The 27,090-nt window shown below is 35.3% G+C and overlaps 1 protein-coding gene across 4 annotated transcripts in view; it reads right to left on the bottom strand.

The window, feature by feature from the left end:
• Positions 1-27,090, bottom strand: part of KIAA0825 (KIAA0825 ortholog) — a 242,871-nt gene that overhangs the window by 172,554 nt on the left and 43,227 nt on the right. For all 4 annotated transcript variants that reach the window (XM_040089698.2, XM_040089700.2, XM_040089697.2 and 1 more), the window contains exons 3-4: positions 16,817-16,985; positions 9,996-10,665 (exon numbers count right to left, since the gene is read on the bottom strand). In XM_040089698.2, coding sequence (XP_039945632.1) covers positions 9,996-10,665; positions 16,817-16,985 — 839 coding nt within the window. The remainder of the gene's footprint in view (positions 1-9,995; positions 10,666-16,816; positions 16,986-27,090) is intronic.

The raw sequence follows: 27,090 nt of genomic DNA on the forward strand, positions 1-27,090 counted from the left end.
AGTACTTATGATAATTATAAAAATCATCTTCATTACTGCAAGCTAGCATTTTTTTAACAGTTTAATTTGTATATGTTACAAGATACATTCAAGTCACATGGATACAATTACTGCAAACCCAAGAAGATATAAAATGTTCCTAAACAAATCCTTTTGACCCTGTTAATATCTGTTTCTTATTAATCTGAGGCTACATTGTTTGTAGCGTGAATTTTTTATGGAATATAAAAAAAGGAAATCCCTTAACAGTTGTTATTGATTCCACCATTTACTCACTCAAAGATAAGTGCCATTTACAAAGCAGAACAGATGCAGATGCTGACAGAAATGTAAACAATTGTTGCATGGCTTCCTGCCAGATTCTAAGCCAATACATTAAATTCCAAGTGAAGCACATTTCCCCTATAGATTGCATTTATTGCCACTTCATTTCCTATGCGCTCTGTCTCTCTATTGCTGTGCCTGGCACTAAGCTATTTTCAGTTCTTTGGTGACCCCTGAGGCCTAGTCCTACCTCACATAGCCATTAGAGAAGGGAATTGCATGTGTCTGACATGGTCTGAAACCAATTATTTGATATTTTCTTCCGAATGATGCCCAGCTCTGTTGGGAATGAGCAATCATGAAATAATTTACCTCCTGATTTAATTTTTTTCTCCACAAATTAGTTGTAGCCTGAGCTAGCTACACACAGCTGCTTGTATCTCTGTCTTATCAGGATTCTACTTGAAATGGTGAAAAAGGAAAGGAGAGAGTAGAGTTGAATGGAATAGATTGGGAAATCCTGCTTTAAAAAGGCATTGACAAGTTTATCAGATATACTGATCACATGTGCTCTCTGCTGATTGAAACTGACAGACCTAGAAAGAACTATTAGGGATGTAAACTGTTATCTGAGTGGTTAAGGTATTTTAAACACTTATCTTGCTTTTCAGCTTCCTGTTATGTGCAGTGAGACCCAGGAGTTCCAGGATAATCTGGTAAAGTAGCCTTCACAAAGAAACAACACCTTGGCAATTTTTGTCCCTTTAAAAAAAAAGGTCACATATCTAAAAATGGTAAATATTTTCTTATTAGACATCTCCATTACCACATGACTTATAAATGCTTATACTATCCATCCATACTGTACATGTGGCAAAAAACACGCAGTGAAGTAAGGGATCTCACTTATGTATAAACATGATAAGCATGAATAAATTTACATATATTTAATTGAGTGTGTCTGTCACAGAGATGTCACTGCCAGCTGTTAAACAACCCCAGCGAAAACTACACTAATTTTTTGAAAGAGATTCACTACACATAAAACTGATTAAAATTTAAAATTATTAACTAATTTTTTATTGATTAAAATTCATTCAAATCTGTTCCATAATGCCTTCCCAGTAAAATGAGATCAGTTTTGACCTCATAGTGAAGGCTGATTCCATGTCCAGTTGCTAGATGCTTGCTACCAAATCCTAAAGTCCTTTGTCAACATCGCATGGGTAGGTCTGCCAATATGAAATCTTTAATTGTAAATCATGTTTACTGACCAACTGATGAATGAAAGGATAGATCAGTGCTGGAAGCACAGGATGGAGAACAAGAACATCAAATCACACTCTGACTTCAAATTTATGGTATCATCTTAAACAAATGATCTCACAAATCTGACTCCTTGATAGCATACAGCCCCTTTACAACCCTGAGGAAGAAACTACAGAGACTTTCTCAAGCATTCTGAAGATGAAGTGCCTTGTAATCATGTTCAAGAAAATTACTTTATGCACAAATACTTACCTCAGTTTGCTCTGAAACCAGATACTCGACCTCCTCCTTAATTCTCAAAAACATGCATAGCCTCTAATAAATTACAAGACATTCCTATCGTACACTTCAATTCCTGGTAGACAGTGACACTTTAAACAATTCAAATGTAAATGAATTACTTAGTTTCTGAATTAGAACTAATTAATTGATTGGTCTATTTAAGGAATTTAGCATCTGATATCCAGTAATATTTTTGCTAATTATCAAAATACTGAAATTGCAGACATTTTTAAAACATCCCTTCAACTAAAATGACTTTAAAACTTGTAGACAGACAATAGTTGCAGTTGCTTCTAGCAGTTAAGTGTGAGATTTTAGGTACTATTCTACAATTAATAATTTCTTCTGAAGTAGTAGCTATTACCAAAAAGTTCTTTTCGAAAACTGCAAGAACTATCCTATGACAAAATTATGCTCTTAGTAATATTTCTCAGAGATCTGAAGCAATATTTGCCAATGACATAAACTGATTCCACACTCATTTTTTTATTTTTCTTGCCTACACTGTGGGCTGACAGAGTTATCGCATTCCCTGAAGTCTTCACACTCACCACAGAAAACACCAATGTAGAACGCTTTAAGAGAGCATAAAAATTAAGAAAGCCTCCTGAAAAAAAACTGAAAATAGCAACTACATTGAAACTGGAGTCCTTGAAGAACTCTAAAAGTTGATCTTCTTCAGTCTTTGCTGAAAGAGAAATTAAGGATTGCCAGGTCTGTCAAACTTTCTCATGAATTCTAACTTTGATAGGACTTGCATATGTTTCCCTGCATCCAATTTTATAACACTTGGCTGATAAAAGACAATTCTAATGTATATTTGAAAACACAGTAATCAACATATTTATTTTAATCTGGCTTTACATTTCTTTAATGCCTGCAAATGTAAAAATGTCTGCTTCCTGAATTTCAATGCTTCTGCATCTACATTCACAGGTTGGGTCTCTCACAGACTGGTTCATTACATTGGAACTACTCCACTCAGATTGTCAGGAACCTTCAACCACATGTTGATCATTCTCTTCTGTAAGAAGGAATATGCATGATATTAGATACTATGTATTTCCTTAAAAAATCAGATTTAAATATCTGTGTCACTTCTGCTTCTCTTGCTCCAAGATATAACAGAGCCAGTTCTAATTTGTTCAAATAAGATAAAATACAGCTGGAGCAAATACTCTTATTTTTGTTTCCTGTGCCCTTGTATTTCTAAACCCTAGTTAAGCAAAGTCCCGCAAAGTTCTCATGATTACTTTTCCAAGGAATATAAACATCAAAAATAAATCTAGGCACATAAAAAAGAGGGCAGACACTGCCATTTAAAAACTTCAAGAGAAAATTTTCAAAATTTGTAATTTTTAAACAAACATTTTGTAGAAAGACTAATATACAAAAGAAGAATTAATCACATGTCAGTAAAGATACAAGTTCCCACTCTCTGAGCGTACACAATTAAAACACTTCACACATGAGCTGATAGTATGGTGCACAACAAAACATGTAATTTCTGTGTTACAGAAACTGTTGGAATTTCCCAGCACATGAACAGAAAATCAGTACACTGGCCCTTGTGCCAGTGTACAAAGGTCTGTTTCATAGCCAGAAGATGATCAGTGTGTGAATCTACTGAGGCAAAGTAAACTCTCCCGGAAAACCTGAGACCAGTAACTGATCTAATTTCAGACAGTCCACAATATTTATGGGCAATACATACTAGATTTCTAATTTAGAAGTTTTTAAATTTTACTGGGTTTTAACCACCCTTATTCTCTCTAGGTCAGATAGACCAGAATATATCCATTGCCTTGCTCTGTTCAGTAAATGTAGTGAAAAGTACTATAAAATGACTGAAAGCTTTGTTTTTCAAAAACTCAGTAAACACAGTGGCCCCTTGATTGACAATAGAGGGGTTTTTAAAAATTGTAAGACTAAGCCTCAGTGAAAAGGACATTAATATTCTGATTTAGCATGTTACAATCATCTTGTGTGCATGACACTCCCCCCTGATTTAATCACCTATATTATTTTTCAAAACAAACTATTGTCACTAAAATAATTTTGACTTTTTACTGTACCATTTTTATGACAGAAGAGGTTCTCTGTCTTGACAAAAATCAGTCATGACCATCTCGTTAACTTGCAATTAATGATGGTAGATGCAAAAGACTCCTGTAACAACTGTCTTTGAATCAATTCTTCAGAACCATATTTTAAAGACATTTTTAAGTGTTCTCTTATCTGCCATAGTACTACACAGTCTTTTTCAGGCAGGCCCATATTCTGAAGTAAAAGAGAGACTTTCATCATAATTGTCCCTCAGATTATGTCACTTTTTATTATTAAAGAGAAAACGACAGTATATAAATGTCAAATTGACTTCTGAACATTCACAAACTATCTGACTATAGAGTAAATCAGTTTTAATCTTTTACACTTGGAAGGAGAATGCAATGATTAGGGAGCACAGTGAGTTAAATGTTCTCTTCATCCTGAGGAAGAAAATGCAGGGATGCTGTTAAAAGACAAAGGAAGGTAATTAGCTGGTGTTCACTAATTGTAAAAACATTTTTGAAACAAAAACAAAAAACAAAAAACAAAAAACAAAAAAACAAAAACCAACCAAACAAACAAACAAAACCCACAACAAACAAACCCCAAACAAAAAAATTACCAAGAAGTAAACCACGTTCCTTTCAATCTCTGCAGAATTCTGAGAATAGATTTGAATTCCTGTTTAAAAAGATGAAGTGGAAGAACTTCATTAAGACACAACAGTATTAAAAATATAAACAAAAACATCACCAAGAATTTCGTGTTTAAAAATATTTAAATAAATTGAAAAGCAAAGTTTAGTAAGTAAATAACAAGATAATAAAATTCTGGATTAGGCCTATTTTAAAGATGACAAAGAGTAAGTAAGGAGATTTCACTGCCTATCTTCATAATTTGGGCTTAACAAGCAATTTCAAGCAACTGCTCTAAAAAGATGGAAGGTTTGCAGGCACACTACTCACTTTGTAATTATGTCAATTCACCTGACATTTCAGTAACTTAGATACTGTTATCTTTCACCCTATTTTATGCTTACAAAGTAACAAGCTTAATGCTTTTGTAATCTTTATGAAAATGTCATTCTTGCAATAGAAACACATTTGTGGTCCTAGGGATATTATGTTCATATGGCCTTTAAAGTGTACTTCCATTTTATTAAAACTTCAACTCTGCATGTTCAAACAGACGGTTTTATTTTCTCCTCAGTACTACTCATATTTTCATTTAATATAACTGTGCTGAAGAAATCAAACACAATACTTGCAAGGATAAGAAGTAAGTAATATGTGACAAGGAAGCTATAAAACATATTATTTCTCATATTAAATTTAAGGATATTTTGTTTCCCCTGAGTAATGGGATCTTGTTATGCCTGTCAAAATTTTAAAGGCTTCCAAAGGAAGACAATAAACCTGCAGAAATCTGTATCACATCTGTATGTCCACTGGTTTTAAATTTCAACTTTGTATTTTAAATTCCAACTAACACTATTTGTTCCATTATTTTAAAAAGGTGAAAAACCTATTGAATATCTCAATGCTGACTGGTTCATAATTTAAAAAAAAAAAAAAAAAAAGCAATCTCTGGTACATAGAAAGCAAAATAACTAATGATTGTATCTGCATTCTTACTCAATCTCTACGTAGTAACATTTTTGCTGTTGTCATCATGTATTCTGCGATAGTTGTGTATGCATAAGAGAGAAGTGCTATAGTTATACTTGAAACCTGTTACTTTCCCATCTTTCATGGATGGAAACCATACGTTTTCTTCCTCCACCTGTGTAAGGTATGGGGAAGATTGTGCCATTCCTGACCATATCTGAATACAGGCTGGGAGAGTTGAGGGTGTTCAGCATGGAGAAGAGAAGGCTCCAGGGAGACAGAGCCCTCTTCTAGTACCTCAAGGGGTTACAAGAGAACTGGAGACTAGGGCAGGGAGTGACAGGACAAGGGGAAATGGCTTCAAATTGAAAGTGGGTAGCTTTAGATTACATGTGAGGATGAAATTCTTGATTGTGAGAGTGATGAGGCCCTGGAACAGGTTGGCCAGAAAAGCCAAGGATGTCCCGTCCCTGGAAGTTTCAAGGCCAGGTTGGATGGGACTTTGAGCAACCTGGTATAGAGAAAGGTGTTCGTGACCATGACAGGGGAGTTGGAAGTAGATGATCTTTCAGGTCCCTTCCAACCCTGACAGTTCTGTGAATATATGTGCAGAGCAGCTCAAGGGGTCAGCAGTTGCAATGGTATCTTGCACACAGTTACCATTCTTTCCATATCTTAATTTATATAGGTCCCTAAAGCCCTGTTCCTGTAAGTTATGTTGCCAGGCACTCTGCAATGGGACAGAAAGATCAGAAATAGAAGACAGAAAGCGATGCCGAGCAGGCAGCAATATAACAGAAGCACATAAAGACCAGCAGTTGCTGGTCATGCACAAAGGGAAACAAAACCAGGATGTTCAAAGGAGGGGATGAGCAGGTTATTGTGGGTCTCCTGAAGTAAGAAAAAACAAGAAGAGGATATGCAAGGAAGCAAGGAGGATGAAGTTTCAGTTTTTAATATAACTTCCTTATTTTTGTCTTTATAATGTCTAAAGGTCACTACCATAATTATGTGGGTCTTCAAATACTCTGAAGTTTAAATTTATGAAAAATTTCAAATAACTGATAAATAACTTCAAAACCTGACAAATAACTTCTAAAACTTCATAATCCTAAACATTTGGCCCTTAGGAACACATTTCACATTTATTTGAAAGCTTGCTCGTACCAGTTCAAGGATTTGGACAATATAATGAATTTGATCTGGAGAAGCAGGATGTCATACTGGATATTATCGTCTGTAATCCATATAGACTACTTTGTATTACATGCCTTCCCAGCACTTAAGAAAGATGCAACAGGACTTTCAGGACTGAACAGTACCAAGTGAAGTGACTAAAGCAATTTCAACCTTCACCCACGTACTTGTAAAATAACAGATAGTTGACTATAGGCAAGAAAACATGGTAGAAAATCAATTGTAACTACAGCACAAATATTGCAAATTATCTGCAAAAAATTGTTATTTGTGCAGAAATATCAAAAAAGTTGAAAATATATAAATATTAATTACATTAATCCAACTTTGAAACTCTTTAAGTTCCAGATATAAATGGGAGATGAATTACACTTAAATTATTGAGCTGAAATTATCCCAGATGTGAGTAGCTGGGGTATTTTTAAGCATGCAGTCGCTAAACCAGCAAGTATCAATACTATTTTATGTATATTTTTGATAAAAAAGACAAAAATCATAGAAGACTGGTTGTAGGCCGTAACAGTTGCTATTGAGATCACAAACCAAGTGAAGTAAATTATACAGAAGGATAAAAGCAAGTATGAAACTAAAGCTTTTAATTTCAAAAAGAAGAAATTATAAACTAGGAGGAATAAAATCATATGCACATAAACATTGTAGAGAAATAAAATTTAAGTTAAATATGCAAAACCCAAAATTCATATCTCAAGTTAGCTCTTCAGCAAATTTGCTGGGAATATGTAAGTATAAGTGAGCTCAAAATACATGTTTATGTGCATATGATTTTATTCCTCCTAGTTTATAATTTCTTCTTTTTGAAATTAAAAGCTTTAGTTTCATACAAAAGTACCAGAATTTATGAGTTCCAAGCAAAAAAAAAGACACTTGATGTTAAGAAATTGGCAACAAAATACCAGAACTGAGTTCCAAGCAGGAAATGTCACTCATCAAAACTTTTCTACTGTTACAAACCCCTTAAAATATTTCCCAAACAGTCATTTCACTGTGAACTGCCCTGTGAGCATTTTAATTCTAAAGGGGAAAAAGAGCCTTTATAAAACTTAATATGGTATAAATGTAGTATATTCATATATTTATAGGAAAGGAATCTCTTTCCAAAAAAGACTCTTTACATACAAGCACATATACAAATAAGTTACTCAGTAATAACTGTTTTAGTAATGATACAAGGATAATTTTTGCTTGAGTTGGTGAATTATACCAAATAATAGCCCACGACATGTCCAGAAAATGAAAAAAAAAAAAAAAAAAAAAAAAATCAAACTCAAAGCTTCACAATTCTCACATCATATTTTGTTTTAGCATTCTGATTTCTGATTTCACTACTGGTGCCTTATGGTATCCCTGCCTGAAATCTGTAAGAGCAGTTTTCTGCAGAAAACTAGTAGGAATAGTAGAAAATCAGTAGGCAAATAAATACCTACTTCCCATACTAACTTCCTGAAGTAAAATAGCATGAAGACATGACTGTGACAGCCCCTGTGAAGAAAGTAATCCTGAGAATTAAATGATATTAATGAACAGCAATTCTAAACACAGTTTATGGGTGCTAAGGAGACAGCTGCTGCATCTGAAACCTGAAATTTAATGAATTTTCAATAAAAGTTAAAATCTGGTCTAATATTTATGAAGTACATAAATTATATTTTAATTATTGGCAGAAAATAATTTAAAGTTTCAAGCAAGTCCTAAGATTTACTTTGTTTTCACCTTCCTCTGTGTTTTTGACTATACAAAAGAAATGTGTACTGGAAATCTGTACTCATAGATGTACTGGCACAAAAACATGCAAAGTCACATCCTGTGGCAAAAAAAAAAAAAAAAAAAAAAAGCAGAGGAAGTACTGTGTTAACTAAATGACTGTGTTCTTCCGTCTTGTAATACAGAGTTAAAGTGCGATTTTTCAGAGAGACATATTTGTCATCACTTTAAACCCCATGTTTTAGATGTAAAATGGAGATAACTGAACTTACCCATCTTTGTGAGCTATTCAGAGACTGAAAGAAAAATTAAGTTACAAACTTTTGTTCAGTACAGGTAATTTTCTTTTGTCAGTGAATCCTTTGACTGACTCACATCTTACTATGTAATTCAAAAACACATTACTTGTTATTTCATGTCTCAAAGTACTCTAACACTACTTCTTTTCATTGTTTCCCACTAACACTGCATTCCACTAATATATACACTAAACTTCTCATCTTTTGAACTTATTTGACTGGATGCCTTTTTCGTTGTCTTTCACATGTTCCAGTATTCCTCCATATTTCAGTTCTGTTGAAAAATTATCTTTGCATTTCTTCTGTTGACTTACACTAGTACATATGCTGACTTTAAAACTCAGAAGTGTGTAATTTTCTTCTGCATAGACCTGACACATCATCACCTCACTCATCCTTTCTCTATGCTGCACAATTCAAAGATCGTCTGTTTCTGTATTTTTCACGTGATTCTAGAATTTTAATATTTTCTCTCGGCAAATCACTCTATGGAAAGCTATGCTTTAAACAAACAACTCCTGCACAGAGGCGTGCTCAAACGCGGCATTGAAAAAAGCAATTACATACAATTGTGCAATTATGTTACAGAAGTTTATATTCTGCACTATTTTTTCCAAAGCACTGGTTCTTCCCATTGGAAATTAGCATATCAGACTTAAAAACTGCAAAAAAGAAGATTTAGAAGATAGTACATCAATAACAGATTCCTTTCCCACTTGACATTTCTTGAAACAAGAAAAAAATGACCAGGTAGTATTAACTGTAACTTATTGTACTTCCACAAGACTAGAAAATGTAAATGTTTTTTGTTTGTTTGTTTCTGTTTGAGAATTAGAATCTGCATAAAAATCTTTTGGGACAGCTCTGATGAGGGAATCAGTATCTGTTTCATGGACACGTTACTATCTTTCCTATAATCTCCTTTAAATGTCTGACAAAGAAGAAGTAGGAATAGAAGACTGAGGAGTTTGTGTTTATTTAAATCTGGATTAAATAGTTCTTGTTCTAGTACATATTTCAGCAGCTGAAATAAAACAGGCTAAAAAAAATTACTATGACATGAGAGTGTTATCCAGTGGATTATAACAGGTTTTGTTAAATTACATGAGTTACTCTCTCTTACTTTTGCACCACAGTTGAATTCTGACACAGTCTAGAATTCAACTGCAGTAATATGTTTAAAACATAAACCTGTAATTACTAATTTCTATCTCTCTCTTCAGAGAAAATAATCAATTATATATTAAAAAAGTAGCATAATTAAAATAATATCTAACTACAAAGAACATAAAATAAGACTACTAACCCACAGCATGAACTGTTCCTCTATGCTTCTTTGAAATCTTGTTTGCTTTAACTACGTGTAGAGCATTTTCTTTGAACTGCAGCTCACAAAGTCTTTCAAGAAGAACTGTCATTTCTTCAGTGATGGTATCCAGGTAAGTTTCATTAATGAACTTTAATGATGAAGATGGACCAATAGTTCCACTTAGTATATACAAATCCTCTCTTATCATTGTGCACAATTTGGGTATGGAACTTTGGTAACCATTAACCACCTTATCAAAATTTGTTTCACCACAACTAGACAAAATACAGTTCTGTAGAAGATCACTAACCAGTTTATTCTGCATATTTTGATACTTCATTAAGACTTCTGATTTGGGATAAAGAAACAAAAGCTGCCGTACACGCTGAGTTTTAAACTCCATTTGTTGTTGCAAAGCATTAGTGTTTGTTTCTTCTTGACTTTGCAGTCTATTTACTAAAAATTGTCGAAGATGCAATCTCACATCATCCCAAAGAGATTTCACATCCGCAGCTGAATCATCCTGAATGGTATGAAGGGAAGATGTTAACTCAAAAGACGTTCCGCTTGCGGTACAGGGAAATGAGACTCCACACTGACTAGAGAGATCCAGAAGGAAGTGAAGTACCATTTCTTCTTGATTTTTCTCATTCTTCAGCAAGCTTTGCTAACAAAGGTAAAGCAGAAAATATTTTAGAAATTTTTGTTAATTACAGTGCATTAAATGAACAGCTCCATAGTAGAGTAAAAAATGTGTTTCCAATACTAATTATCTCAACAGCAAATAAGATATCTAAGCAACAGAAATTATCAAACCTGTGGGAAACAGGATTTATATGTGAATTAATTTTCTTGTCTACCTTTGCCAACAACTCACATTCATCTTCTCGTCTTTTTTATATCCCCAACCTCTTTTCTCAATCAATTCTAGACCACAGTTCAAAGGAAAAAGCAGCGCTTTGTTGTCAAAGCATCTTATAAAGAAAACTGTATGAAAAAATTACTTAAGATTTACACAGATGACAGGTTTTTCTCATAAAAGCAAGCATGGAATTTATAAAATGGTCACTTTCTATGGCTCAGCAGGCAATCATCAAAAAGACCATTCCAAACATAAAAAAGGTTTCAGGACTCCCTTAAAGAGCTAAAATTGAAAACTTGTTAAGAATTAAAGAGCCTTAGATCACACAGGACAGAGGAATAAGAAGCTGTGTGTCCTATCAAACCAAGATGCAGACTGATATACTAGTGACCTCCACACACATCTATGCTGTATGGGTAGGGGAAGGCAGTCAGTTAACAAAGCAAGTGAAACCACATAGCTGCTCTTCCTTCTTCATTCAAGTCTGAAGAGCTCTTTCTCAGTCCAGGGCTAGGATCTCTGACCTTAAAGCTGCTTCAGCTTCAAGAGGTCATGCAGCAAACAGCAGCTCCTCTTGTCAAACCTCAATACTACTGCCACAAGAAAATTGAGTGGAATTAGTGGTATTGTTGATTTCCTTAGTTTCAGCATTAAGTGGATAAGAATCTAGAAGCCCTCTCCCTTGCTCCTTCATCTCCCATTGCTTCTCTCCACCAGAGAAAAGGATTGTGGCAAACCACCTCAGTGGGGTTCATTGCAGTCATGCCCTCTATCTGGGTCTATCATAGTTTCACCTCAGCCAGCAACCAAACCCCAGGCAGCCACTCACTCCTGTACCAGTAGGACTGAGGAGAGAATTGGAAGGGTAAAAGCATAAAACTCATGGGTTGAGAGAGAGAGAATTTAACAGGGAGAGCAAAAGCAGTGCACACAAGCAAAACAAAACAAGGAATTAATCCACTGCTTCCAGTGGCAGGCATGTATTCAGCCATCTCTGTCACCTTGGGGGTTTTTTGAGTTTTTTTAAAGCCTTCTACTTGTTCATAAGATGAAGTCAGTTTCTTTAGTTTCTGCACAATATTAAGAGCAGTTTTCGCTTTTCTCACACATGGGAACATAGACAAACCTTTTGTTTTTCATTCTCTGTCCTTTGTTTACATATTTCTAGCCTGAAAATAATTGTAACCAACAGCTAGTCTAACCACTAGACTAAGAGGTGGTAACCCCAGAAGCCAATCCACAACCAAACCCACAAATGTATAAAATACAAGAAATAAACAGGCTAAGGAGCTCAGCCTCACAATTGGTGACCCCGACGTGATTTGAACACGTAGCTTTCTGATCCAGTTGTGATCGCGGCATGCAAAGTAATCACATGGAGATAAGAGATTTGTAGGGTAGAGTTGCTCCTCAGAGAAAGAGCCTAAGGCTGAGCTCCTTAGCCTGTTTATTTCTTATATTTTATACATTTGTGGGTTTGGTTGTGGATTGGCTTCTGGGGTTACCACCTCTTAGTCTAGCGGTTAGACTAGCTGTTGGTTACAATTATTTTCAGGCTAGAAATATGTAAACAAAGGACGGGGGATGAAAAACAAAAGGTTTGTCTATGTTCCCATGTGTGAGAAAAGCGAAAACTGCTCTTAATATTGTGCAGAAACTAAAGAAAGTAAATATCTTATGAACAAGTAGAAGGCTTTAAAAAAACTCAAAAAACTCCAGGGTAACACATCTCCAGGAGAGCAGGGCCCCAACAGTAACGCATTACTGTTACTTGGGAAAACAAAGGTCATCACTCCAGACATACCTGTTTCCTTTCTTCCCCACACTTTATATACTGAGCCTGATGCCATATGGTCTGGAATATCCCTTTGGTCAGTTTGGGTCACCTGCCCTGACTCTGTCTCCTCCCACCTTCCCATGCAACCCCAGCTTTCTCACCAGTGTGGCCCTACGGACAGCAGGAAAGACTCTGTGTAAACACTGCTCAGCAATAACAGAAAAAAAATCTCTGTATTACCAACTCTGTGTTCAGCAAAAATCCAAAACATAGTCCTGTACTAGACACTGGAAACCAGAACAGTCTCCAAGTCATACTCCATCCTATAAAGCAAGGCTGGTAAAGAAACCATTGCTGTCTTCCACCTTCAGCATTGCTGATTTATTTAATTTACAGTATTTGAGGAAATTATTAGTTTTCTTTCTGTTCCCATTTTGAAAGAAAGGTAAATTATTCAAGTTTGAGTCTGGTATTGCAAATTATCAGTTCTGAATACCAAATATTAAATTTTTCCGCTGTAGCAAGATTCTATCAATAGACAATTATGCTTTCGAGTCACAAAAATTTTTAAATTTAGAACTCTTATTCTTTGTTCTGGATGTTTCTAACCTGTTACATCCCTTAGAGGGTTTACCTTTCTGTTGCCCTCTACCCTGACCAGAGTTTCTTGACGATAATTAAAAAAAAAAAACAAACCCAAAAACAAACAAACAAAAAAAAAAAAAAAGCAAAAAAAACCCAAAAAAACCAAAACACCACCAAAAAAAACCAAAAAAAAACAAACAAAAAAAAAACCAAAAAAAAAACAACCAAAAAACACTGTCACTACAGTAGTTAATTCTGAATAACAGACTGGAAACACAATTGCCTCTTATAAAGAAAGTCTTAAAATAACAGACTACCTATTTTTCTTCCATTTTAGATCTTATTTCAAAATAATTCTTATTAATTAATCTTACTTACAAGCAGAAAAGAATAATAAAGAAAATTATCAGTTGAATATCACCCTACAAAAGCACGTGCATGTAAGAGAAATATCTGCAACTGGTTCAAATCTTAAATCATACATATCAAAATGCATATACATAATACTGATTCAATTTTCTTTTATTATCTGCTGAACTATTCTATGAAGTTTAGTGTCCCCAAAGAAAAATGTGTTTCAAAGTGTTAACTGAAACCCTGATTACTAACTACTCTGTTGAAAGGTTTTCTCTTGACAAGTAGACTCATGGACTTTAAATGTTGGGGTTTTTTTACGAACCAAGCTCAAATACTACATTCTGAAATGTACAAGGGAAGAGAAGCTGTCAAAACAGTGCACGTACCTGATGCCTTCAATGGTGAATACAAATGATCTTCCAAGCAAATCCCTACTGCATTATTTTTATGTATCTAAGGATTGTTTCAAGCCCTTTGCAATTTAAATTTCAGCATTAAAAATAGGAGCTTGCAGATGCCATTTTAGACTTAGTGATTCTCAGAGAGAGTACCTGAAGTGAACTTTGAAGCTCTGAAAAGTGTTATCAAGTGTCTTCACACATACCTATATTGATATAGGCTTTTTAATTTAAAAATTAACTTATAAACATATTGCAAAAGGTGATGCCAACACTCTTCAAGAGAAAGAGATAAAAATTAATATCCAAAGGTTTTAGAGAAGGATAAAAAGTTCCCTTTTGAGCACAAAAAGTTAGTGACAATAATAACATACAGAAAATCAGTTACAGTTTACCAGCTGGACTACTGTCTAGTATGGACAACTACCTAACATATCAATAAATGAGTAAGATGAAGGCTTGGTTAAAAAAAGAATCTGCCATTATTTTAGCAGAAACAGGTTTTAATGACAATGTGTTAGTGCATATATTAAGCTTTTAAATATTGAGTTACAAGGCAGTACACAGAATGACAAAATTTCATGTAATTAACATTTTTGGGCTTCATGAAGAAATTCTTGATATTTTCATAAGAATTTACAAATCCATGATAATAACAACAATAAACCTAAATAAAGCAACCCAGGCAAAGCCCAAAAAAGAACTTTGTACAGTTTGTACAATTTTATCAGAAGCTTAAAAGATTAAAAAAAAAATCCTTACGAAATAAATACACATAATAAAGGATAACAATGAATTGTGATATTGTCCTGAAGCAGAAAGAGTGTTCCTGTTACTGAATATTAATTATATAAAATTAATTAAAAGCATGCAATAAGAAATTATCTAATTAGTTCAATGGGTAGAGATATAAATTTAAGAAAGGTCAGATCATAATTATCTCATTAATGCTGAATATTAGTGAAAATAGAGTGAAAAAAACCAACCAAACAACAGACCTGTTTATGGAACTGAAGATTATCTACTGTGAATATAACTTCTTACAGACAGACTGTAGTATGGTCAGTACTAGAGATATAGACATACTTTTCATCTGTAACCCTATCCACACAACAGGCTGGATTATCTAAGAAGCCATAAATCTGGAAATAGTGATGTGAAAGTTGCTGAGCTCCAAAAATGTTTTCATGATAAACTGCAGAATTGAGACTTTCAGGTTTTTCACTTTGCTGTCTGTTTAGCAGCCTGCCACAGAGCCAAGGCTTAACTAGATACTACACCTCACAGCAAGACTGTCATGCAGTTAGTAAGGTCCTGGGAAGCTGGAGAGCTAGAAAGCACATTTTGTGTAAAATGGGGACATTTTAGTGTTTTCCAAACAAATGCCGCCATCTGGTGTTCAGGCATATTGCTTGAATAGACAAGTAAGCAGGGAATGGACACAAATAAGCCATCTGTGCCATGCCACCTTCTGAGGGAATTCAGTAACGATCTAAGTGGACTAAGAGGAATAATAAAAGACTCCTGAAAGAAAGAACTTTGCAGTCAGCTTTTTCTGGGATTCTCTAATTTCATCTAGATCAAGTATGACATGTAGCAGTCTCTGACATCTGACACTCTTCAGTGGGATCATTATTAAGAGCAACACTCCATAATGATCTTTGTCAGAAGAGAACAAAATCACTCTTCACCATATGAACATTAAAGACCTGATGTCTCTAAAAGTTATTTCCTCATTTGACACAGTTCAATATCCAGTGGAATTAGTGGTGAATAGCAACAAGAGCTCTAAGAGTTAAAAAAACCCAAGAGCTGATTTTACGAAGGTTGTGCTCTAGAAAACATTCCCCTTCTCTACAGTTTTCCTCTTCCATCACAGCTAATCTTAGCCTAAAGTTGTTCATGGTCTACAACTAAACCATGACATGGAAGTGACAAAGAGTAATCACTGGATACTCTTTGGATACACTGGATACACTGTTTATTTGTTTTGACCTCACATACATGTATCATATCAGAAGGACACATATACAGTTTATATATAAACTCAAAGAACGTAATTTACTGAGGGATCAACCATCACTTATCTTGCCAATTCAATTCCATTTTCACACACATATTCAAATGCAAACTTTTAATAAAAAATTTGGATAAAAATACTCTCTAAAATGATGGTACTTTTCAATGAAGTGAAATCTGATTTCTGGTTGCATCTAGTTATATAACCTGGTAGAACAAAGAATGTAGCTCCCACATTTCTCATTGGGAAGTGTAGAATCATAGAATCATTTGGACTGGAAGAGACTTTTTTTAAGGCTTGTTTAGTACAATCCTCCTACAATGAGCAGGGACATCTTAAACCAGATAAGGCTGCTCAGAGCCCAGTACAACTTGGCCATGAACATTTCCAGGGATGGGGCATCTACCACCTACCCCACTGTCCACATAGCAGGTAGAAAGCTTATGATTAAATAATGCATAAAGAACAATACACATTAGATGAATTAAATTCATACTGATACAAGTGAAGAACGTGCAGTAACACTAACAGCCTCAGTGTAGACAGTAACTTCCAATGGTTTTTTTACCAACATGTTCCAGAAAACAATCCAAGCAGTGGTGAACATATGGTAGCATCTGTGAAAATATTTTCTTCCAAGTTTATCTATATAAAGCATGATCAAAAGGAAACATAACACCCTGCTGGAGACAAGAATTTATGAACTACCCTCACAACAGTAAAGACTGAAATGAGAAAACTAACTGAACTCACCCATGACTCTCCCACCTCCAATCATACAACCTGCCAACATTAAAGTCTTAAATAAACAATTTTTACCAGGGTCTTAAGGAACTCCAGCAGCTCTCCATGGTCTGTAGAAGACGGTCTGAGAGAACTAAAATTGCAGTTATTTAGCCACTGAATGCAGTCAGCTGTGCTTTGTAATACTTCATCAGTACATATTTCATTTACGTCTGATTGCAGGTCCTTAAGACACTTCTCTATGCTAAAAAAAATGGAAAAAAAAAATCACAGGATTTTTCTTCATTATTAGAAGACAAAAGTATTTTATATACACCATATTTTAAAAAGAAAAACCACTTAAAATTAAGGTAACACTAGTTCTTCTTATTCATGGATTAAGCTATCCTCACAAAATAAGACCTGAATTTGCAGAATTAACAATTAAGTACTGTTGTGCTAGAGTTAAAAAAATTTCCCTTCAGGCCAGACTGTACCATCCTCAGCAAGATTATGTATAGCTTCACTTTCCAACAATCTTATTTTTAATAAAGTAGTTAATGAATAAGATATTCCAACCTAATATCTGGTCCTTGCTGCTTAGTTATCTAAAGCGGGGACTATAAACTGAATCAATTACAATTCAAAGGTGAATGTGTCATTTTGCTCCTTTAGCAATCAGCAGTTGTTTCATAAAACATAACGTATATTAGTAACTTGTTAAAGACCCATCGACATCACAGAAAACATTCAAAAGAATTTTAGAGCCAGTTTAGTGCTGGAAAAGCAGATATTTTCTTTCTTGTTTTGTTATTAGTATATTTGAAAGAAAATGAACTTTGTTTTCAAGATGATCCACTCCTTAACATTCTCATAACTCTTTTTATGAAACCAGATGTGTCTCTTAGGTTATTACAGTGATTTCTGTTGCAAATATCACAAGAACAACTGAACATCAGGAATTATTTTATTTCTATTTGTGTGGACACCTAGGTGAAAACAAAACAAAACAATTCAAAACAATCTAACTCTGTTTATTTTCCTTCAAAAACACCTTTTCGGTATCTGATTTCTACAGTTTTTTTCAAAAGCAGTATTTTATACAGTCTCAGTTAGAAAAACAGAATTTAGAACTAGGCAAAACTAGGTTTAATAGCCCAGCTATGAATTCCAATTCTAAACTTGACAAAAGATTGTCAAATTATCTTTTTAGCTTGTGAAACCTGTTCTCAGGACTATGAAAGTAAATGCCTTCCTCATATACCTTGACTCCTGGGGACGCTATCGAAGGCTCTTATTGTGATGTACTGATGTATCTCAAACATACCCAAATAGATTACAGCATTATGCAACATAAAAGACACTGGTGTTGTTAAATCTCTGCCAATCTACTACTATTATGAGTGAATTTTTACAGCTATCTTTGACATACGAATCTGTGAGCAAGCTAATAAACTACAAGCTGTGAAGAAGCTACAGCCTTCTCAAGATCAGACATTTTGGTAATTGGTCCCAATACTGATAAGGGGATTAAATAGATAGATTTCAGTGCCAATCCCCCGCTCCATAAGTCCCCCACAAGTATAAATCATGATAACTATGTTCATTTTATTTCATCTTTTTATCCTTCCAAAATAAACATTTAATTAGGACTAAAGCTGGTTTTGATTGAATAAGCATATTTTTATCCTGTTTATTTACAGCACACAGAATACTGTAGGTAAACAGGTTTTCACAACCACTGCTGCATCTTACTAAGAATTTTGTCAACACTCAGTAATACAAGAATATGGTTAATTATAGTTACTTACTCCTTAACGTGAATTACACGAATAATGAATTAAATATTTAGGAATTTGGTTGCCTTAAAAAAAAAAAACCAGAACAAAAAAAACACCCACACAAATATATCTATATCTATATCTATCTATCTATCTATCTATATAATCAAAGCAAGCATTTTAAGACTTCTGCTAAATATGATTAAAATAATTATCACCACCTAGGCTGGTATCAAAAGCTTTATCATTTCATACTGGTGTAGGTGGAATGAGACTTTGATTTCCTGGTTTAGAAAAGAATTTTGCAAAAGTTTCAGAAACTGCAAACAAAAATATAATTTTGATGCAAAAAATATGTTTAATGTTTTTAATTAATTTTATTCTTAATGCACAATTTTGCAATTGCCATATAAAGTGCTAAATTGCTTTTTTCCCAAAAATATTTTTTCATTAAGTGCAAGTGTTGGGTTTTTTGTTTGTTTGTTTGTTTGTTTACAATAAGAGCTGCAAATTAGCTAATTTTTTGAACATGCCAAGGCATTAATACAGATTATGTCAACTGACATGATATACATATTATGGACATACAAATTTAACAACAACAACAACAAATTGTACATAGATTGTTGCCCTGAGATATTTAGCCTTCTCATTGTTTGCATTTTTGTAGTGGAGTTTCTCACTCATTGTAACATAATGTTTTCACATTCCTCCTTGGAGGAGAGACAATTGATGGTTTGACCAGTGGGGTTGGAGAGGTGTCAGCCTCATTCTCCAATCCCTGGTAATTGTCCAGAAACTATATAAATCAAAGTCAAGAAATAAACATCCCTCTTTTTGCCCTGACTACAAACTGTGTGAGTATCATTCTTTTTGTGTCCTCAACAACAGATGACTCAACTTTTTTTTGGACACAGAAAGAAAAAAGAGACAAACAGAAAAAAACCCGTCACCAAGCTACTAAGGAAGGAGTGGAATGTAAGATCTCAAAGAAAAAAAATTACCTTTCCCTGTAGCAAATAAACCTAACAGTCATGATTGTATGGGGTTGGTTTTTTTTACTTTGACTGATTTTTCAGGAAACAAATCTTTGGTCCTACACAAGTAGCACCATGAGCCTTTGTGGGCACGTATTTTTTTGTGGCTAGTACTACCACCATACCATTATGGAAGTGAAAATGATTTGACTGAAATACCTTCTTCTTACAGGTGAGAGTGTTGGCAGTTCTTTAACAAACCAAAGCAAAGTTGTGTTATATTGTCTGTGTTCACACTGGAGTGCTTTTCTGGAGAAACTTTTGGTAAATACCTGCACTGCAGATAGACAATCTCAATGTAAGAACCCTTTTGTGCTCTTATTTATTAAGTTAATTATATCTTTTACAAATAACCTAATCATCTGGAGCAAATGCTTTTAAGTGGCTTCATCAATGGACAAACAGTTTAAAAAGTACTGTAATGGAACTGATAGTGTAAGCGCTATCATACTATTATACTATCATACAATGTCACACATTATATTGAAAAGTACAATACCAGGATAAGGGTTGCCATCTCCATATATAATTTTCCATTGCTTAAGATTACTATGAGTAAGTTGAAGCATGATCTCCTAATTACTTTCAATTTCTAACAAGCACATTTCAATTCATTTCATCTAGCATAGGGAGCAGCCATAAAATGACAATGATATTGGTTAAATTAAACTGCTAAGCTGTAAAATGAAATTATCTTTTAACTTCATGTTCCTTATTTCTAAGATCCTCACATTCATGGAAACACAGCTTTAAAATCAGTTTACATGTTTTTTATTCAGAACAGACTGTTTTAAAACAGACTGTTTTCACTGCTGTTGAAGATGTAAGCAGTGTTATAAAACTACTCTTATTATTCATTAAAAAAACTTGACTGCTAGAGGTATAGGACATTTGTAAAAAAAAAAAAAAAAAAGTCTTATCATTTGGAAATCTGTGTATCAGATGACCTACTGTGAGCAGTAAAAAAAAAAAAAAAAAAAAAAAAAAAAAAAAAAAAAAAAAAAAAAGGAGGATCACTTTTAGCAGTATAATTCATATAGACATTTTCATTCCTAAACTTTCTCTTGACCTTGAACCCTAATGTAAAAACCAAAGACACAGCACCTGGTTAAAGGACTTTGAAAACTACTGCACAGCTCTAATTTAGTTGCTTACAAAACACATCCACTCTAACTGTAAAGTTACTGTGTCATTGAAACCAGAGTAAATAGAAGGGTGATGACTTTGCTACACTTTAGCAAGAGAAAATTACTCAGTAGCTTAACCATATAAGTTTAGTCAGTTCTAATCTAACCACTGCTCACCACCTTTAATTGACACTCTTGTTTTAAAGGTTTGAGATATTTCAGTCACAAGATGTAAGCTTTGTTTTGGTAACTTATTTCAGTAGAACATGAGTTTTTCAACTCCATTGACCAAAATATGAGAATGACAAATAAGGGTTCAAAACCCATCTTCTCATATATGCTCGTATGAAATGAAATGGGATACTTCGCAGGGCAGTCAAAGATCTGATTACAGTTTCTGCAGATGTAGATGACAGCTAATTAACCACCTAAGGTACTGACACAGTGATAATTGCTGAATATTTGAGTAAAGAAATCGTGTGTCAATAAAACAGCCAATTTCTGAGCAACTGTGCGGCTCAGCTAGCAAGTTGATATTGAAAAACTAACACAGCCCCTGTGATTATGCACAAAGACAGCACAGTCTGCACAGGAAAAAAAAATACATTTCTTTCTCAGTTTATTTACTTATTCCTAGCAATTGGTCCAGTAAAGTGATCAGACAATTCCTATTCTGACAAAGATTTTAGTAACGTTGCTCTAATAGCTTTACAGGCATCAAATTCTCAGGTAACCACTAAAGTAATATATTTGTACAATGAGCCAGTTACATTCACCCAAAAGAGTCAAATTGTTTTTGCAAGTTGTAGTAGATATTAGGTCCAAGTAAAACTGATAAAGTAATAATTTTTTTTCGTCTACAATTGGCCCTGAAATTCTAGCAAATCCTCAATCACTCTTAGAATCTCGGTTGGAGGTGCCAAGATTTTGATCTTGACTAACAGGAATGTGAGGCATAGCTGCTTCCTGAAAATTTCAGAGCATAACAAGCCAAGATTTCCTTCAAAATAAAACAGAAAGACAACTCCTGCAGCAAATCTCAGTTTAAAAACACATAAGCCCTTGCACACACCGGTTTTGACACAGGAAAATGGAATGGGATAGCTTGACTTAATATCCTTTTTGAAACTACTCCATCCCTTTGTTGCCTAGTTTTGATATTGGTAAGCATTTCTTGGCAAATCAGCAATGTTATGATCAAGAGCTGGACCATGTCATACTAACATCCTTACTGAGACACTTTCTGGATCTACGATTCACAAGGTAAAGAACTTAGTTCTCAAATAATGATCATAATTTTTATCAAACAGTGAGGGGGAAAGATGCAATGCTATAAGCACATAGTAGCATTGACCTCATTGCAGGCCTTCAAAAAACTCATCTTCAAAATCCTTATGACTAAACTACTGTTAATTAGGTCGGGTTGAAGTTTGTCATGGTTTGACACTGGTTAACATGCCAGGCACCCATGAAAAGTGGAACAAAGGGCTCATGAGTTAAGGATTGGGAGAAAACACTCTAAGGGCAAAACAGGCTCAAGCTTAAAGGTATAAAGTAAACTTACTAACAGAGTCAGAAGAGGATAATGAGGAGTAAAATAAGCCTTTAAAACACCTTTTCTCCTCCAGCCCCTCTCTCCTTCTCACTGGCAGTGCAGGGGAGACAGGGCATGGGGATGTTTGGTCAGCTTGTCACTTGAAATTTTTACTCAGTTTGTTTAGAGAGAGGAGTCTGTCTTCTGATATGCCATGGAGTCCTCCTCAAGCGGGACAGTTCTCCATAAACTTCTCCAGCGTGGTTCCAATTTCATGAGTAGCAGTCTCGCCCAACCTGAGTCCCTCCCACGGGCAAAACAGTTTTCCCAAAGCTGCCATGGCATGAGTCACTAGTTCATGAGGTGTAGTCCTTTCAGGAAAAGCTGCTCTAGTTTGGAAGCAAGGGCCCTCTTTTCTCTGTCTCTGGAAACAAGGGCCCTCTCCCTCTGTTTGGGTCCCCCATTGGATTACAGCTTTTTTTAGCATCCACCCACTCCGGCACTTTTCCCACAGGCTGTGACTGGATCTCTGCATCCTCCCATTGACTTCATGGATTACAGGGAGATATTTTACCTCCCCATGGCTTAAGGAGAAATCTTGACTTCAATGCTTGGAGCACCTCCTCTCTCTCTTTCCTTTCACTGACCTTGGTGCTGCCATGTTGTCTTTTTCCCCATGTCCTCACTTCCTGCTCTTTCTCTGACTACGAAAAAAGCCTACTGCTCTTAAGTACCACTGCCAATAGATTCCACCAGTTTAGACTTCTGCAGGATCTCACAGCACTGAGAAGGTGATTTAGTCTAGGTTCTGTGAGGGGGAATCACTTGCTGTGTTTCCGCAGCCGGCCACACAGCCCAGCCACCAACATGCAGGCGGTTCAGCTGTCATGGCGTCGATGCCATTCAACGCCTCTCTTCATGCAGGGCACCAGGGAGGATGTGGCAGTGCAAAGTTTGTTTTATTAAGTTTCAAATTATTTGTATAGTTTTCTGTAATGGTTCAATCCTATGTACCTCTGTTTTCCCAGTGGTTTCCCCCTATGATGTTTATTACATAACTGTTGTCAATCACACCTACCCCTCACCTGTCCCTGTCAATCCTCTCTCTCTCCCCCTCGGGCGCCCTGTCTGTCACTCTGGGGCCCTTCCCTGGGGTCTGGAAAGTTCCAGGGAGGGCGCTGACTGATAGGCTGGTGCCCGGGAAATCCCCTTCTCCCTCCTTGGGATTGGTCCCCTGGTTTATGATTGACACCCCTTGTTACAACCCTATTCACACTGATTGGACAGTCCTTTGTACCACCCACAAATAAAAGCAGCAGTCAAGCTTTTGTTTGGGGCTCTCCTGGGCAACTGCTGAGAGGTGTGGAGGTCCCGTCCTGAGCTTCCCCTAATAAAGCTTCCTTAACCTGCTCAGAGAGTCTGGCTTTCTCTCGTCGCCATCGTCACAGTAACAACGAGGTCTGTTGCTGAGTTGGGGAAACAAGGCCCCATGGGGAGGAAGGAGCTGGCACGGCTAGCAACCCCAACCCTCAAGCGTCTGTCGTGGTGCAACTGAGCTAGCCCATAGGCGAGAAGGGAAGAGGCACTGAGGCAGGCACCGTGACAGGAGGAGAAGCCACTGTCGCTGCCCCCACCCTTCCGCCTGCAGCACAGCTAGGGGTGGACAGGCAGGCAAAGCTCGCTGCCGGCTGTGCTGAGATGGTGGCAGCCACATGGAAGCACATACAGTGCTGAGATGATCCCAGCAATGGTGCCTCGCCACCCAAGAACAAACTGCACCTGTGTGGATTTTCTTCTTAAATGTTGCCATCACAGAGGCGTTACCAACCTCTAACTGAGCCAGCAGCATGTCCCCCTTCAAAGCCATCAGAGATTGGCCCTGGTGGACATTGTGGAAACTTCTAGTAGCTTCTCACAGAAACCACCTCTGTGCCCACCAAAGAAGCAACCAGGCTATGTTAAACCAACACAAAGTTTGTCAGATTAGGCATTTGTGAAAATTTATAGCCTCCAGGGTGCTGTGGAGATACAATTATTATTAAATAATTGTGTTGAATTCTAAGCAATTCTTCTGTTGATGAAGACCTAGAATATCTCCTGCTGTCCTACAGGCTCATAAAATCTTGTTGCTTTATTGGAACTAAAAGGCAACACTCACTGAAGAAAAAGCTGAATGCACAAATAAAAATCAACTGCTAAAGAGACCTCATGCTTAGCTATCACTTGAAGTTATGAACTATAACCTTGGTATCTGTACTGTATTTCCTGCTCAGAAGTATTAAATATAAGCTGCAAGTTTAGTTCTGTGGATTGCTCACAAATGAAACGGTATGCTCTAAACCACAATCAGGAATAATAATCCAAATACTCGGTTTTGATAAGCAGTAAAAGTCAATGTGAAAGGAAAACATGAAGACAAAAGGCCAATCTGATGAATACAACTTCACACTCGAGAATAACCTTGAGACTACCCCTGTACCCAAACCTGGCCAGCAACGATGATAGTTTTGAGAGTTCATATTCACCTGCTTCTATAAACTGCTGTAAAAATAAACTTGACATTCAAGTGTAGTAAGAGTTCTGTTACATAACAGTGAATAAACCACTTAGTACATTAAAATTCGCATATAAAACAATTGCACACAGATGGCGTTTTTAGTTGTTATAGCACCAAATAGAATTGGTACAGCACAAAAATACTGAAGGTAATTCAACAGCTGAAAACCACATCTGATTTGTCATGTCACACAATTTTATAAAACCTATTCAGTTAGAAGGCAATAAAGGAGCAATCAAATGATTTATACACTCTTGCCTCATAATTTTTTACACAATATTTTATTTTTAAATATATATATGATGTATACTATTATGTTCATTCTCTGTGGTCTAATAAAAGCATAAATCTATCTGATGCAAAATGGATTGTAGTTCAGCTGTATCACTGTATCACATAGAGCTGCTCTTATACCACTTACGAAGATCAATGGTAACTTGAAAATTATTTCATTCTAGGCTACCTCTAATATATTAGCAATAAAAGGACTCTTTTTAATTTAAAAGTTTCAGCTGCTGTCCATCTTATTTTAAGCTCTCTCAATTTCTGAAACTGACATACTTCAGGAGCAAAATGGCACCTGGTAACTACAGAGATACTTCCTGATTTTCCTTGTGAAAATAAGATTACAGCTAGCTTAAGTGTCAATTCAACAGAAATACAAAACTTTTCCTGACCTGCATTGCTGTGTATCACATCCTAATCCAGTTTCCTGCTCTCCTTTAATAAAGTATCATTTGGATCTTACAAAACTTGTACTGAAAGGTCCTTTTAATTTTTAAGTCTAGAGAGGTAAGATAGTGACAATGAGCCTCCTTCAAGACATACAAACACTTCCACTGTGATGATGTTAATGTAAAAAGTAACAATGTTAAGCGTCTATAAAGTACCACTTAAAAGAATGAACAGCTGGCTTCCCTTCCCATAGTCAGATGTTTTCTCAACATACAGCATACATTTTTCACGCATTAAAAAAAAAAAAAAAAAAAAAAAAAAAAAAAAAAAAGAGTAGTGAAGCATTCATTCTAAAGGTTCACTTTGAGAATAATCTTCCTAACTCTCAGGATATCTCTGCAAAATGACAACAAAATCACTTTTATTTGGTAGCTGAAGAGGTGACAACAGTTATGCTAAAAACACTGATGCTTTTTTTTTCCAGATATACAAGACCATAGACACTTGAAACTTAATTACCTGTGTAATTAACTATGCTATGACATCAACGAATATCTAAGTAAGTATCTACATTTCATTCATGTCAACAGCTGGAAAACTCTAACATGAAATTGTATTATGCAGTGGTCCATAACAGCCTATTTACCAGATCTTCACTAACATTGCTACCGTGGGATTATTAATATTGCAAGTACTTTGGTAAACACTAAGTTTTTAAATTAAAATGTGAGGTAGGAGTAATAGAAATAATCCCCCCAAAAAACCTCCTAGCCCAGCATAACCATTATGACAATAATTGAGAAATTATCTAAGTCAGGTGTCAGCAAAATATGGTAATTTTGCTGGCTGTTTGGGAAAAAAGACCTCTGACAAACATGGGCTACAATAAAATGATACAATCTTAAAAGAACTGTCATGAAGGAGGTTCTTTCAAATCATACAACTCTCTATAAGATCCACTGTTATTTTATATTAATTATTCAAAATATAATATAAAAGCCTGCCATTTGTTCTATCTCTGACTATACACTTATTCTTTTTAAAAGGACAAAAACTTTATGTGCTTAAGAGCATCTTTCACTGATGAAAGTATTACAAAGGTACTAAGGAGTTAAGCCACAAATAAGGTGATTGTTTTGTATTCATGCAAAAAATCTGCATCAACAATAAACTTTTTTCGTACTCCACTGTTTCTATAACACTGATTTTTGGAAATCAGTATGTTACAAGGAAGTGGTCAAAGATATATATTATAAATTGCAGTAAGAAAATGTGCAATTGCAGCACAAAAGTTTTAACTGAAATAGTAAAACAATGGATCATATTAAAAAATATATACATGTATTAATTAATTTTTCTACTTCCATTAGAAATGCATAAAAAACGTAGTGAGTTTAAATTTTGATTTTTGTCAAATTCTGTAGTTCTTTTAGTCAATAAAAATTTATCTCATTAGATGGAAATTCTATCTCATAGTAGTAGAAAATACAACTGTCATGGGAATTCAAATTTTCTTCCTTTACTATCACACCTACTGCAACAGAACCTAAGATTAAGACGATACAACTGTTAAAATAGCATAGAGAGAAAGACTATAGCACAATAATTATATGGCATTAAAAATTTCTTAAATGCTCAAGTGGTTAAAATAAAATTACT

This window comes from Hirundo rustica, chromosome Z (genome assembly GCF_015227805.2).
Source record: "Hirundo rustica isolate bHirRus1 chromosome Z, bHirRus1.pri.v3, whole genome shotgun sequence".
Lineage (NCBI taxonomy): Eukaryota > Metazoa > Chordata > Aves > Passeriformes > Hirundinidae > Hirundo > Hirundo rustica.